At 31.1% G+C, this 16,332-nt stretch overlaps 1 protein-coding gene across 2 annotated transcripts in view; it reads right to left on the bottom strand.

Moving 5' to 3' along the window:
• Positions 1-224: 224 nt before the first annotated feature.
• The window catches only part of LOC129615945 (band 7 protein AGAP004871), an 86,496-nt gene continuing 70,388 nt past the window's right edge, over positions 225-16,332 (bottom strand). For both annotated transcript variants that reach the window (XM_055531383.1, XM_055531384.1), the window contains 5 exons: positions 870-1,073; positions 763-818; positions 635-706; positions 462-570; positions 225-391 (listed from right to left, as the gene is read on the bottom strand). In XM_055531383.1, the coding sequence (XP_055387358.1) occupies positions 287-391; positions 462-570; positions 635-706; positions 763-818; positions 870-1,073 (546 nt within the window). In that variant the 3' untranslated portion in view covers positions 225-286. The remainder of the gene's footprint in view (positions 392-461; positions 571-634; positions 707-762; positions 819-869; positions 1,074-16,332) is intronic.

Genomic DNA, 16,332 nt, shown 5'->3' with positions numbered 1-16,332 from the left:
TGTCCATTATTGTTTATATTTCAATCCCAATTTTGTGGGATAATTTTAAAGGAAATAAATTTTGAAAACCACATATGCCAGTTGCACTTGTTTAAAAATATTTTTTCAACATAAAATTCAAACAATATTTTCAGTCCCACACATATTTATATTGCATAATGAAATCTGTAAAAATTTAAATCAAAGAAAATTATAATTCATTTATTTGAATTCTGCTTAAAACGCTTGCATGTGAAGAAGTCAAATATTTTTCCAACATTCTGAAAGACGCGCTAATTTTTAACCTTTACTTCTCTGAATTAGGATGAAGCTTCATAAAATACATAATCAAATCAATTGGCAATGGGAATACAATCGTAGAGTTCTTTTCAGCTGATATGGTATTAAGTGTCTGCATATTAAAAATTTTGAAAATAAATAAGTACTTGCATACGTTCATTTGAAATTTAATGAATTTTTACCTGCAGGTATCGTAACTGAAGAGCCGCTGGTGAATCTCCTATTACTTCAGAAGCTTCTCTCAAAGCTCTGGAGGCTTTTTGTTCTCCTTCCGCCGCGATCACTTTTGCGCTTAAAAACAATAAAAATTTATGTATACACATGTTATTTTAAGTTTATATGCACTAGTTCTTACCGAGCCTCTCTAGCAGCTTCAGCTTCAGCTGCCATTGCTCTTTGTAGTTGAACTGGTAGTCTCACATCTTTTCTAAAATTTGTTTTTTTTTTATAAAAAATGCAAATTAATAAATATTATTCATATACATTTCCACTCGCTCGACTTTGATTCCCCAAGCTTCTGTTGCTTCATCTAACTGAATCTAAATTAACCAATATTATATACTTATTTTGTAAATATATTTTAGGCATACTTGCATAGCTCCAGATATAGTCATTCTTTCGCTTAATATTTCATGCAAATGGCGGGTTCCCATCGTATTTCTGAGCGTAGTTTGTGCAAGTAAACGTGTTGAATGATGGGCATTTTCAACATTTGCTATTGAAATTGTTGCATTAGAGACTCTGTAATAAACCACTGCATCTACTGAAACTGTAACACTGTCTTTTGTAAGTACCTTTTTAAAGATTTTTATAATGTAAGCAATACTTATTTTTTGATATTCCATTAAAAAAAATTTATGAATATTATTTTCGTAATATAAAGAATTAAGTTGGGCCAACCCAATGGTAGTTTTTGAAATAAAACAAAAAAAATTTAAAGAGGGGTTGACATTATTTTCGAATTTCATTAGTTTCTTGAATTCAGAAAAATAATTATATTTTTTAATTGGAGGGCATTTATCGTTAGCAGTTTCGAATTTTACAAATTTCAACAGGCGATAACTTGAGAGGGGGTGGAGGTGGAAAAAAATTTTCTTCTAACGAGATGAACTATTTATTAGAGTCTAAAGGGTGCTAAAATTTCAGACTCCTATAATCTGAATTCAAGAAGAAAAACGATATCAAAATTTGGAAAAAACGGATTTTCACTATTTTTAGGGTTTTTCACTATTTAAAGTACGTGCTCATTCACGCGGAACTGGTGTCTGCCGGGCCTTAAAATTTATTCGAATTCAACGAGAGGTGTTGTAGGGCCTTGCACCACACTTAGTTGGGGGCACAATAGATCTTTTAAGCTGATCGCAGTGCACTGCTACCCCTTCTTTACAACCTGCCGTCTATAATCTATTTTTAAAATTTCAAATATGTAATAATAGTTCAGAGCTCGCGTTCACTATAAAAAATCTGCAAAAGGTTACAGATACAGTCCTTGCTTCCAAAACCAAGTAGCTGAGATGGTCCCGAATGAATTAGGTGATCTTTCACCGACTTTCAGAAAACGTGTTAATAATTATGTATAATATAAAATATTAATAATTGTGTATAATATAAAAATGGATTCGCACCAATGAGCTCTAAAATTAAATATATTTTGGAAAGCGGGCCACAATATTTCAAAGTTTTCAGTGAAATATATTACTCTGCTTCAGAAAATACTCAAATTAAAATTAATTTGTTGCTTTATTCTGTTCTATAGTAATATTATTAAGAAATCTGGCAGTAAATAAGAGGTTATGGAACGGGACTAGAATAATTGTTAAAGATTTCCACTAAAATGTTATTCAACTAGAAATGATATGGGAGCCATTTTCTAGATGTGTTTATTTTGCCCTTATTTTGGCCGATACATTAAACGATCCAGCAGTTTAATTTGGAGCTTTTTATGATTATATAAAGCTCCAAAACAAACTTTTCATGTAGTCAACCTCTATCTCTCAGTGCTGTGCTTTTTGTCTGGGCAACTATATATAGCATGTTCAAACACAATAGTACTCAAGTCTATAGAAAAAAGTAAAACCACGAAAAAACTGACCATGGAAAAATGTTAACAGATAATATTATTTATAAGACAATTTTTCTTAATTTTTAATTAGCATGAGATGGGTAACGATAAAAAATGTGTCTATTAAATAGCCTCAAATTATTAAATGAAATAATTCTTGAATTAACAGCAACTCAAAAATTCGCATGAGTAAAACTAAAGTATATAATGCTGTTTTTAAACAAACCACAGAGTCCCTAATGTTTTGAATATTTTACAATATTGTGAAAAATAACTTTCAAAGCTATTATTTCTGTGAAAAATAATGATAGTTTTGAAAATTATAGTTCGCAATTCATATCCCAGTAGAATATTTAAATATTCAATTATTTTTTCATAAATTTTTTATTTCTAAATTTTTAATTATCATATTATTTCAAAACAAATAGAATCCGTAATTATAACTGTTCTCATCAAAACATAAAGTGAATGAATGACCAAAACACCTTAAATTGTTTATGTTGCATTGTTTTCTTATTTTCTTATTTCTTACAATGTTGCATTAATTTATTTTCTTTTAACATAATCATACTGTACTTGTAATTTTAAAATGAAAGTTTAGTAGAATCTGGGAAAACCTATTTAAATGAAATTATTGTTTTATTTCCTTGATTTTTTTAACAAAATCTCCCTCTGTAAGAGGAGTTCCTATATATAGAGTATATATACAGTGTTATTCAGAAAGGTATACAACAATATATATCATTGGTTAGAGGATCGAAAATGGGTAAAACTTTTGTTTGGATAAATAGAAATTTCGTGAATCTGTATCTCAGAAATTTTGGTTTTTATTTTGGTTTATTTCTATTTGTTGAAAAATTGCTCTTGAAAAATGTCCATCAGTATTTTTCAGTAAAAAAAAAACATGAAAAGTATAGACAGCAAAAATAACACCAGAGCTACACTCGATGCGGAAATGATATGTAGAAACGCAGAGCAAAAGTTAATTTCGCTTTTTTTAGTAATGGTGATAATTTAAATACCCGGTTGAATTCAGGCGTAACATAAAAATGTCAGGTACAAAAAAACAAAACAATCTTTGAACTATTCGTACTTGTAATTTATAGAACTTTCGTTTTTTATTAGTGACTTGAGCTGTTATTTGTTTAATTTTGTTAAATTTTAAGTTAACAATTGAAATATAAATTCTATTGGATTTCAGAAAAATCTCTTTAAGCGGAAAAAATTTAAAAAAATAACTGGATCGGTGGAAAACTGAATAAATGGAAAATTGGATAAATAGCAATCTGGATAACTTAAGTGAAAAGCTAGATAATGTCTATAAGTGGAACTCCTTTTAAACTTTCCATTGCATATTATTTTTTCTTAAATCAGTTTATATTTATAGAAGCTATAGTCATTTATGTCTATATGTAAATCCAAAATTATGATTTTTAAAGAAAAAAAAATGAAAATTGATACCTAGTGTAAACATATAAATTACTTAGCTGTACTCTTTATATCCTCAAAATTGGAAGCAAGTACATATTGGATTTAGTAAGAGTCCACTAAAATCCAATAGAAATCCAGACGCGGCGGAATCACTATGAGCGGCTCTCTGGTCTGCGACTGATCTCATGAATTCTGTGGGAGACCACTTATTGCACAGTAGGTCGGCGTTGATGGTCCCATTTCGAAAGAGATCGGAGGTTATGCGGTTACTCCCATTGGTGACTGCCGCCCAAAATGGCAGAGTTAAGGATGATAACTCTGCGAAAAAGTCCAATAAATCTGAAGAAGACAAAAAAAATGGAAACCCAAGAGAGTGAAATCAGAAGAGTAAATTGGATACCCAGGACTCAAGAATAACCGAGTTAGAGAGTGTTTGTAAAGTGCTACAAAACGAGATCTGCAAATTACAGGCAGAGAATGTAGATTTAAAAAATCAAATAAAATCTGCATCAACAGAAAAGAAAAACAAAGATGCGGAAGTTATTGTATATGAAACCGACGAGGAAGAACTGGCTGGAGAAACTGACTGGATCCTAAAACAGAATAATGCAATGAAGCGAAAAATGGAAAAGTCTCCTGAAATAAATTCAGAGAGGACAGTTAAAAAAAATAATGAAACCAGCTCTAAAATGAAGCTTGAAAATCCAAAAAAGCGCTCCACGCTTATACAAGCCTCCTCCGCTTATATTGAGCAACATTAAGAACTACTCCTACATACGAGTAGTTAAAATATTAAAAGAAGAAAGAATAAAAGTTAGGGTCAATATGATGAATAATAACGAATTAAAAATAAATGTGGAAAATGAAAGTGAATGCAGATTACTAACAAAAGCTATAAATAAGACTAAACTGGAGTGAAACACGTATGAGAATAAACCGACGAGGCTAGTTAAAGTTATGGCAGGAAATCTCCATCCATTGTGTGAGCAAGAGGATATAAAAAAAGAGCTTATTACCAATGGCTTTAAATGTCTGGATGTTGTAAATAAAATCAAATGGAAGAAAGAAAATAGAAAATATATTTCAGTAAAACTTCCGCTCTTTATGTTATCTTTTGACCATTCCGAAGAGATAACCAAGATCTATAATATAAAATTGAAATTCTTAGAAGCAGTAGATTCATTCCGCAATGCAAGAGATGCCAGAGATTTCGGCACACACAAAAGTTTTGCCAAAGAGAGGCTAGATGTGTAAAATGTGCTGGTAATCATATTACAGCAGAGAGCAACAAGAAGGATAATTTTCAGGACAAATGTGCGAACTGCAATGGAGTGCACCCTGCTAGCTATCGAGGTTGTTTGGTTGCAAAAGAATTGCAAAAAAGAAGATTGAAAAAGAATAAAACCAAACAAAACCAAGCTAAATTTAATGAACAAGGAACTCCAAAAATAGACAGAATAACGGCACCTAGCAAGGTGTTAAAGGGAGTATCGTATTCACAAGCGCTTCAAAGCAAAACCCCACAAAACGGGAAAATGAAGGAATCTGAGAACAAAACCCCACAAATAAAAAGAGCTGACGCAGACATTTTGCAAATGATGCATAGTATGTTGATTAGAATTGACGAGATCTCTAAAAGATTATTAAAAATAGAAAATGTATACACTGAGGTGTATACGGGGATACCAAAGAAATTAAGAAAAGATGTACGTAAATGAGGTACATATAATAACTTGGAACGCTAATTGTGTTCTTAATAAGAAACAAGAATTGGAGGTCTTTCTCAAAACGAGAAATATAAATAATTGTTTGCTGTCGGAGGCTCATTTGACATATTATACGAGCCTTAAAATAAAAGGCTATGATTGCTATAAAGCGGTAAATCCCAGCAATCAGCCAAGAGGAGGTAGTGCAATAATGAAAGAAAGTGTAGAACATAATGAAGAATTCAAGATAGAAACGGCTGAAATTCAGCTTATTTCAATAAAAATTAAATCGACTAGACAGGACTTTTGGTGCTGTATACTGTCCACCAAATTGCAGCATTAAGAAAAATACTTTTAAAGATCTCCTGTACAAGCATGGGCACAGATATCTAATAAAAGGTGACTATAATGCCAAACATACAGATTGGGGTTCTAGAATCACCTCAACTAGGGAAAGGGAGCTAAGAAAAGCTATTCAAGAGCTAGGTTGTTGCTATCGCTCCACTGGCACTCCTACTTATTGGCCTACTGGCACTAACAAGATTCCTGATGTTATTGAATTTTTTATAACTAAGAAAATATCAGAGAACTTTCTAAGCCTTGAAGATAACTATGATTTTAATTCGGATCACTCTGCTTTCATATTAAGACTAAGTAAAAAAATAACTAAAACATTATTTAGGCCCAGTTTAACAAATAGCACTACAGATTGGGCGAGCTTTAAATACGAAATAATAAACAATATTGACGTAAATATTAATATACAATCAAGAGAACAATTAGATGTGGAATTAGAAGGATTCATTACAATCATACAAAAAGCTGCATGAAACAATACAAAAATATCAAAGTACAAACCAACAGCAAATAGCTATCCTGGAGAAATAACTGATTTAGTAAGTGAAAAGAGAAGGGCCAGACGTAGATGGCAACGTTCGCGTCAACCTGATGATATAACTGTTTTAAACAGATTTTCCCAGGTGCTTAAAAGAAAAATCAAAGAATTTAAATCGGCAACATACGAAAATTGTATAAATAAACTTGTCAGCTACGAAGGAAACGAATTATTTCTTATCACGGAAAAAAATTTTTGGGAAATTTCCTTAATTTTTTAACAAAATTCCCGATTTTTTTATTGATTTTGGGATTGCGCGGTTTTTCAGTAAAGCATGTAAAAAAACTTAATAAAATTAAATTATACTTGTTTACTTTCAAAGTTTGAATTATAAACGAGTAATAGAAACTATTTAAAATTTTGACTTTTATCCTACACATTAACTTCGATTTATGAATAACGATAATTATTTTTACAAGTATTTCAAGAAATTTTTGCACAAAAAGTGATTTTTTTTTAACTGTCAGTCTTGAAAAATTTCACAATCAATTAAATTTATTTTAACCCAACCAGTCAATTTTTTAACTGATGTTATATGAAAATAATCATTTTCATAAAATTTTAAACAAATTCCATTAAGTTTTTTCTTAAAAAAACCAAATTAAAAAAATCAAAACCTATAAATTTTTGTGGAAATCTAATAAAAAAATATTACATTTTTTGTGAATTTTTTTTACAAATATTGTAAAAAAAAAGGTTTACAGTTTCGCTTAATTCATAATAGGTAGTTGTTGTGAACTTTAATCCACAATTCATATATTGTACTTTGGGAAGCACTGAAAAAAAATTTTAATATAAAAATACACTACAAACTTTCGGATTTGTAATTCATTTTATTTTATCTTATACATACTAAATTGCATTTTATATACTCGTATTAATATTTAACGTATAAATATGTATACACTACAAAGCATTTTTAAAATTTTACGGTTCTGTTTACATAAAAATTTCTTATTGCTAATTTAAACTATAAAATATATTTATAAGTTTGAATTATGTTATTTATATCAACTAAAATAAAATTTTCAGAATATTTACCATAAAAGCCTGTCTATAATAGTCTTAAAATTCTGTGTAAAAGCTTTTAACATTAAATTTTTTATAATTATTCACAGAGGAGATTATTACGAGTATGTCACAAATTTTTCCAAATATTTTATATGAATTTTCGTTATTATATCCTATTTTGAATCTTACGCTGTTAAATTGTATCCAATAGAACACTACTTGACTTAAATTAAATTTATTAGCAATTAAAGTATTTAAAGGTAGGGTTCGATCATATTGATAAGAATTAACTTCTAATCTTAAATTCTTAATGTTATTGTCACTTAATAAATACCTTTCAATTATCGTTTGGCATATATTTTCACGACTAGTGCCAGAATTCGCAATGCCTTCAAGCACTTTATGCTTCGCCTCGTGCCTCATATACCATAACTGAATTAGTGGTCCGAATTTGTTTGGCGAATTCAAATTTTGTAATACATGCCTGGAAGCACTATCTTGAATTATTGAAAAATCTGTATTCCTTGCTTCTTCAAAATGTTCAAAAATATGCCTTTGAAATGAGTTAAAATAAAGAAACTTTCTTTGAATTTTACATCTATAACAAATATAGGCTTTTGTGCTCTTATGAAAAATCTTTAAGTGGCCGATATACCTCTTAATATTTAATTAATATTTCATGCATATAAAACATTCCATATAACTTTTAAGCACAAAATATTTTCATAAATCCAAATCCGTTATTTAAGAATTTAAAGTTGTAAATTTCTTATCAAATTGCGTCTGTATTTCGTAAATAAAAAGTTGAATGAATTGCCAGACTGGAAAACAGTGTTGTGAGAACTTTGCATGAAGAGCTAAAAAGCACTTGAAACATACATCTAACATACTATAGTTAAACTTTAGAAAAACAAAATGGCCGTTCAAATTAACCGTTATGCAAAGTCCTTTTTTTCCAAATTTTTGATGTTGTTTTTCTTCTACACCCCAGCATGTAGAACCTTGAAATTTTAGGAGCTTTCAGACATTAACAAATAGTTCATTTCGTTAGAAGAAAATTTTTTTCCATCTCCACCCCTCTCAAGTTATCGCCTCTTGAAATTTGTAAAATTTGAATTTTTGACACCTTATATTTCCGAAACCTCAAGCTTTTTCAAATTTCTATAAACACAAAAAGCTAACTATAAATTCAATGACCATTGGTTTGACCCAAATTTATTTTTTAGCGCATTTATTTTGGAATAAATTTTTTTCTGTAAGAGCCTTAGAATCCTATAAAGACATTAATAGTTAACAGAATTAAAGAGTTTATTGTAATATTTTTATGAAACATTTTAATTTAGTTGAAAAGAATTAAAAAAAACCCACATTTGATTTTTAATAAACTTATAATTTACAAAAACAAAATTATCAAAATGAAACTATAACAAAAACGCACAAGAATAATATTGTAAAAATATAAATGTCAAAGTGCATGTACATAACTATGCGAATGTTGGGGTTATACAATGCAAACATTTTTGAATATTTTTTCTTATTATTATTGTTTATTTTTCCTAATAATAAAAAATTTTGAAATAAAAAAATTATAAAGAATATTTGCATTGTCTATAACATTAATATTCATTCTCATATTTATATACACACACACGTAACATTTTATTATTTCCGATATTTTTGTAATAGATTTTAAATTAAGTTCTTTGGTTTTTGTTTTTGTAAATTGTAGGTTCATTAAATATCAAATAAATAAATCGGAATTTTTTTCAACTAATATATGTATGTATGTGCATTTAATTAACAAAAATGTGGGTTACTTTTATTAGTTGCATAAATGAATCTAAAACTTCTAAATTTGATAATTTCTGGCGTGAGTATTGAAGTACAGTATTATTGAATATAGGATTTGGTAATGAAACTACACCTTCGTTTATTATATTATAACTTGTTGTTTCTTCTTCTATTGAAACGATAGCGCTGTTTAAGAACTAAGTTTCAAAAGTTTTTAAATATAAAAAGAACGAAATTTAATTTTGTAACCTCATCAATGTTGATTTCGTCAACATTCTTTCCAGTAGAAAAAGCTAAAATTGAAGATGTGCAGTTAGAGAATGTTGTCGCTTTAGAAGCTGTCTGAAAATTATATATATATATGGATGTATATTTTTGTATGTATAATTTGTATGTACATATGTATTTGAAATAAAATGTAATATTAGACATTTCTAATAAACACGTTTACATTTTTTTACAAATCATCTTCATGTGGAAATTGCAATTTTAATGTGTTGGTTTTTATAACCTTAAGAAAATGTAAATTTAATTACAGCATTGAAAAATTTCTTTTTCAAAATTTTGTCTAGGACCCGCTTTTATAATGATGCTCTCTAGCGTTTGGTATTCCAAGTTTTCAAAACAGTTTTGGTTAAAATCCTCTTCTGTATAAACACATTCAACTTGAAAAAAAAAATTGCGATTTATTCAATAAACACGCACTTTTATAAGAAATTACCGACAAATTTTTCTAAATACTGAGCCATAATAAACTCATCTAACACTTTTTTTTAAATATTGTCGCGAATCCATTAATTTTATTTATATACATAAAAAATAAACAATCAGAAATTATACACTAAAAATAACCAACACACATAACGCAACACAAGCACTCTCTAATGACTTTACGAAACTGAATTGTCTATGAATCATGTACACACATGACGTTTCAAATCAAAAGCAAAAGCGAAAACAAAACAAAAACTAACAAGTAAAAACGTTTCAGTCGGTATAAACCGATTGAATTATACCCTGCACCTTTCATTGTTGTATAGCAATTACTCCAACCTGTGAAACCATTCTATAAAAATTTCACGGATATGTCTGATTTATAACTGGACACACAACTGCCAAGTTTCATGAATCTGACTTTATTTTTCCAAATATTTAAACTTTTGGACTTGTATGGGAGCTACTCGTAGCTGTAGAGCAATTTAACCAAAACTTTAGAAATATATCTGACCTATAACTCGACACACAACCGCCAAAGTTTCATGAATCTGACTTTATTATTTTTCCAAATATTTAAAATAAGCTTTTGGAGTTGTATGGCAAGTACCCGAACCTGTCAAGCAATTCCATCAAAACTTCAGAAATATGTCTGACCTATAATTGGACACACGACTGCCAAAGCTCATGAATCTGACTTTATTATTTTACCAAATATTTAAAATAAGCTTTTGGAGTTGTATGGCAGGTACCCGAACTTGTCAAGCAATTCCATCAAAACTTCAGAAATATGTCTGACCTATAATTGGACACACGACTGCCAAAGCTCATGAATCTGACTTTATTATTTTTCCAAATATTTAAAATAAGCTTTTAGACTTGTATGGGAGCTACTTGAAACTGTCAAGCAATTCCACCAAAACTTCAGAAATATATCTGGCCTATAACTCGACACACAACTGCAAAGTTTCATGAATCTGACTTTATTATTTTTGAAAATATTTAAAAATAGCTTCTGGAGTTGTATGGCAGGTACCCGAACCTGTCAAGCAATTCCTCTAAAACTTCAGAAATATATTTGACCTATAATTGGACACATGACTGCCAAGTTTCATGAATCTGACTTTATTATTTTTCCGAATATAAAAAATTTGCTGTTGGAGTTGTATAGCAGTCACCCGAACCGGTGCAGCTATCCCATTATAATTTTTAGAGCATGTGTAGAATATAATTGGACACATGTATACAAAATTTTATATTTATAGCTGTATTAGTTTTTGAAATATTTAAAATAAACTCTTGGAGTTGTATGGCAGCTACCCGAACCCGTTGTCCGAATTAGTCCAATAACAATAGGGCTCGTCCTTGGCACAAAAAAAAAACTTGTGAAAGTTTGGTGTCAATTGCATTATTCGTTTTTGAGTTATCGTGCGATCGGACGGACGGACGGACGGACGGACGGATAGACGGACATGTCTAAATCGACGCAGAATTTTACGCTGAACAAGAATATATATATATGTCCATACCGCAGATGACTCCTTCAAGTAGTTACAAACTCCATACCAAAGTTAATATACCCTACACGAAGTGCAGGGTATAAAAACTGCTGTTTTCTCTCCACATTTCCAGAAATTTTCTACAAATCCTTGCAAGTGTTATAAAATTTTTAGTGTATAATTATTGTGATTTATTTTACAAATTTCTCCTAAATAAATTTACAAAGTTGTGAAGTTTTTTATGAATCAAACCATATTTTTTTAAGCAAATTGTTTTTTTTTTATATGGTCTTTTCGTTCAAAACTCTGGAAATAGTACAAATTATTTGAAAGTATTATCAGCTACTTATTTTCAGGTTTTTTATTAATTTCTTTCATAACATGAGTAATTTTTTAGGAAGTCCTGCTTATTTTTTTTGGAATAAAAGTTAAAAAAAAAACATAAGTCTAAAGTTCTTTTTATAACACATTCCTAATAATTTTTATAATTTTTACAAAAATTTTCAGGAGTAAGAGTAAAAAAAACTTTTTTTTTTTTTGCGCTTATTAATTTTGATAAATTTAATAAGAAATTTTGGCATAAAATATTTAAAATCTCAGAATACTCGCTGTTTTTTTGAGAATATTCTCGCAGTTTTTTTGGGAACTTCTTGTAAATTTTCTTTTTCCTGTGGAAGGTGGCAAAGAGCAAAAAGAGAAACCGATTAGGCATGCTCCGCCACTGATGAAAGAAAATGGCAGTTGGACGAGAAGCAATATAGAGAAGGCCGAATTGTTTGCTGATCACTTGGAAAGCAAAACGGAATAACCTGAGATGTAAGTTTGGTAGAATCTATCGCAAATGAAGCAGACAGCATATCTTCACTTCTCTCTCTATTTTTACTTTTTTTTTCACTTTTTTTTTTTTTTTTTTATATAAAATGCTTGATATTAAATTAAAAAACTATTCTCTGGTTTTTGCAGGATGGAATAGTTCTCTCGCTGGTCTTCCACCTGTCCAGTTACGGATGTTTCTCAACCATGACAGCTGTTTTCTGCCTACGCCCCTTCTTCCTGCGATTTTACCTTCGACTATTAATTGAAGAAATTGGTATATCGTTCCACGCATTACATGACCAAAATAGGAATCTCACCCTTTGTTGATTCTTCGGAGAACTTCTTCATTGGAAATATGGTCTACCCACAGTATTTTCAGCATTCTTCGATAGATCCACATTTCAAAGTTTTCTAATTTGTTCATTTGTGTAACTTTTAATGTCCATGATTCAACTCCATATAGGAGAACCGACCAGATGTAGCATTTAACCAAACGTAAACGCAATTGCAAGTTGATTTGGCGGCTGCAGTACAGTTGTTTGAATTTGTAAAAGTGGCTTCTAGCAGTTTCAATTCGGCATCTTACTTCTTGGTCACAGTCCCAATTATCATTAAGCATTGACCCAAGGTATCGGAAACAAGACACCCTTTCAATGGGTGCACCTTCAATAGTAATTGTGGCGGAATTGTGGTCGGCTTTTCTCCTGCTCACAATTATAAATTTTGCTTTCAAACTATTCACCTTGAGATTGAAGGTTTTACTGGTTTCCACCACTTTATTCACAAGATACTGTAAGTCTTGGAGGCTATCTGCTATCATTGTAGTGTCGTCAGCATACTTAATGTTGTTCATATATTCTCCATTCACTTTCACCCCCTTGTTGACGGAGTCTAAAGCTTCGCAAAAAATGGCTTCAGCATATATATTAAACAACAGCTGTGACAGTATGCAACCTTGACAAACTCCATTCATGATTTTTATGTTTTTGGTGGTTCCATCTTTATTTCTGACATGATTGATTCCAATACAAACTTCTGATGCATCGAATAATGCTGGAGTCAATATCAATTTTATTTAGTACATCTAATAGTTTGTTATGATTGACTCTGTCGAAGGCTTTTTCGTAATTAATGAAGCATAGAAATAAGTGTTTCTGCACATCTTTACAATTCTGCATTTGAACCTGAATTCCGAATAGACCTTCTTGTGTCCCAGTCCCTTCCCTAAATCCAAATTGAGTTGTTCCCATGCGCTCTTCACATTTGCCATATATTCTTATATGAAGTATTTTTAGAAATATTTTCAATGCATGGCTCATTAAACTTATCAATCTATAATCACAACACCGTTTCGCATTTGACCTTATTGGCAGAGTTATAAATGTAGATTTAAGCCACTCCTCTGAAAATATTCCGATCGTGTATATTTTATTGAATATCGTTTCTAAAATACTCAGATTTTCATTATTAATAAGTTTAAGAATCTCACTCTCCACTTACTTAATTCGAAATTGCGGAAGAGGTAAGATCCCTGAAGCTAAAAAAATCGCCAGGTTTTGATCTTATTACTGCGGAAGTACTGAGAGAGCTAAGAGACGAGGTATTGGAATATTCGGCGAAAATCATGAATGCAGCTATGGATTTTAGGTATTCTCCTTGTACTTGGAAAGTCGCGGAGGTAATTATGGTGCCCAAACTCGGGAAATCCTTGAGGGAAACAAAGTCTTACACGCCCATTTCACTTTTACCAATGATATCTAAGCTTTTTAAAAAGCTGCTATTAGGAGATTGAAGCCAATAATTGAAAACAGGGAACTAATATCGAACCATCAATTTTTTTTTTAGAAGAAACCATTCTACAATAGACCAGCTCCATAGAATAACTAATATTATAGAAAAAAGTTAGGAAAATAAGGAAATCCCTTCTATGTTTGTAGACGCAGCACAGGCATTCGACAAGGTATGGCACAATGGCCTTATACGGCAAATGCTACAATCGTCATTTGTAGAAATTTTGAAATCTTACTTAGCTGTTGGATTTTTTAAAATTAAACAAGATGCTGAATACTCCACGCTAAGAGTAATAAACGCAGGTGTGCCTTAAGGCAGTATATTGGGCCCAACGTTGTACCTGCTTTACACGAGTGATTTGCCATAAATATAAAATGTGGCGATAGCCACTTTTGCTGACGATACTGTAATATTGACAGTAGGCGCGAACATTGACGATTCGACAAAAAAATTACAGGCGGCAATTAATAAAATAAGCCAGTGGACAAGAGATTGGAAGGTGAACTTAAATGAAGCAAAATCGGTTCATATAAACTTCACCAATCGGAAAATAGTGAATCAACCACATATTAAAGTAAATGGAAGGAACGTAGCGAACACAGCAAAATACCTAGGAATGACTTTAGACGTCAAGCTAAGTTGTAAAGAGGATATAAAGAAGAAACACATAGAATTAGAAATTAAATATAGAAAAAATTATTGGCTCCTAGGTCGTAAGTCCAATTTGGCAATTGATAATAAAATATTAATTTATAACCAAATCATTAAACCAATATGGTGACATGGCATTCAACTGTGGGGTTATACCAAGAAGACTCACATTAAAAAAATTCAAACCTTCCAGAATAAAGTTCTACGGGGCATGGTAAATGCGCCATGGTATATACGTAACAGTGATATCCACAGGGACTTAGGAATTCCTTTGGTTGTGGATGAAATTAGGAGTTTTGCTACAAATCATAGGGCGTTATGACAGAAAGACTTAAACGAACAAGACCAATCGATTTAACACGCAATACCAATTTCCTTATAAGAGGTATTTAATTCCTGCACGGAAAAACCAAGTTAACGAGGAGGTAATAATTGGTCTGTAGAACCAGTTTTATCGGTTCAGAATTTAGGTGATTTTTTAGGGTAGGAGTGACGCTCTCCAACTCGGGGAAAAAAAGCGGATAGAGCCGTCCTTCTTCGTCTTTCGAGATTTCTTCACCTAGTAGAAAAAAAAAAATATGAAGAAAATATTCAACCTATTTACTTGAAATTTCATATATAAGCTTCGCTTGACCGTCCACAAAATCTTCTAACTTTTGGAAGAAATCAGGCATCAACAACTGGACCTTTACTACGGCCAAATATACATTTTTGCGATATAAAGAGAAATAATCAATCGATTTCTTTGAAATTTAATATTTAAATTCTCGAAAACTGATCTGCGGGCCGATTTTACATTTTTCACCTTATCTACGGAACGAATTTCTTGAAATTTGATTTTTGAGTTCTGGTTGTTGCACAAAACTACTGGGAAGCATTTCACGGAATTCGGGGTAGCACAAATCGGTTGATATAAATATACGCAAAAATTATATTGGGCCCGTAGTAAACGTTCAGTTGCTGACACCCGATTTTTTCTAAAAGTTAGGAGTTTTCGAGGACTTTCGAGCGAAACTTATATATGAAATTTAAAATAAATCGGTTGAATATTTTCTTCAAAATGGCCAAATATGTAAAATAGGCCCGCTAAAATGTGCAGTTTCCAAGGCCTGATATATCCTAGAAGTTGGTCAATCCGTGTCACGGTCGCAATAAATTGGCATATAAAATTTTATTAAAATCGGTTCAGCCGAACTTGAGATACACGCGTGCACACACAGACCGACAGACCGTTAGGTTGTTAAAAATATTTTATTAACACTTTCCTACCATGGAGAAGTGCATTCCCACAGCTCGATATGTAAAATTTGTTGCTATCACATAACCTACCTATTGTATACACAATATGGTTGGTAAAAAGTAAGCTATACACTTATTATACAGTGCCTTCTAAAGTGAAAACCAAAAGCAAAATATTTATTTTTTGGTAGAACAAATTTTCGAAAAAAAAATGCTTCATTATTCTATTTCGAAACTAAAATATTGCACTTTTATAGTGAAAAATATATGCATTTTTCGGTAACAACATTCCGCAGTGGAGTAAAACACTCGACCTTGGCAACACTAGTAACAACGTCTCACTTCGAAGAATGTTGACGTCGCCGCCTGTTGGGTTCTACAAAAGCGAAGATGTTGAACGGGAGGTCGGGTAACTGAGACGGCTATGGTGCAGTGAATTATCCCCTG

The sequence above is a fragment of the Condylostylus longicornis genome, unplaced genomic scaffold (assembly GCF_029603195.1).
Source record: "Condylostylus longicornis isolate FDR11 unplaced genomic scaffold, ASM2960319v2 ptg000154l, whole genome shotgun sequence".
NCBI lineage: Eukaryota > Metazoa > Arthropoda > Insecta > Diptera > Dolichopodidae > Condylostylus > Condylostylus longicornis.
This window is presented reverse-complemented; position numbering and strand designations above follow the sequence as displayed.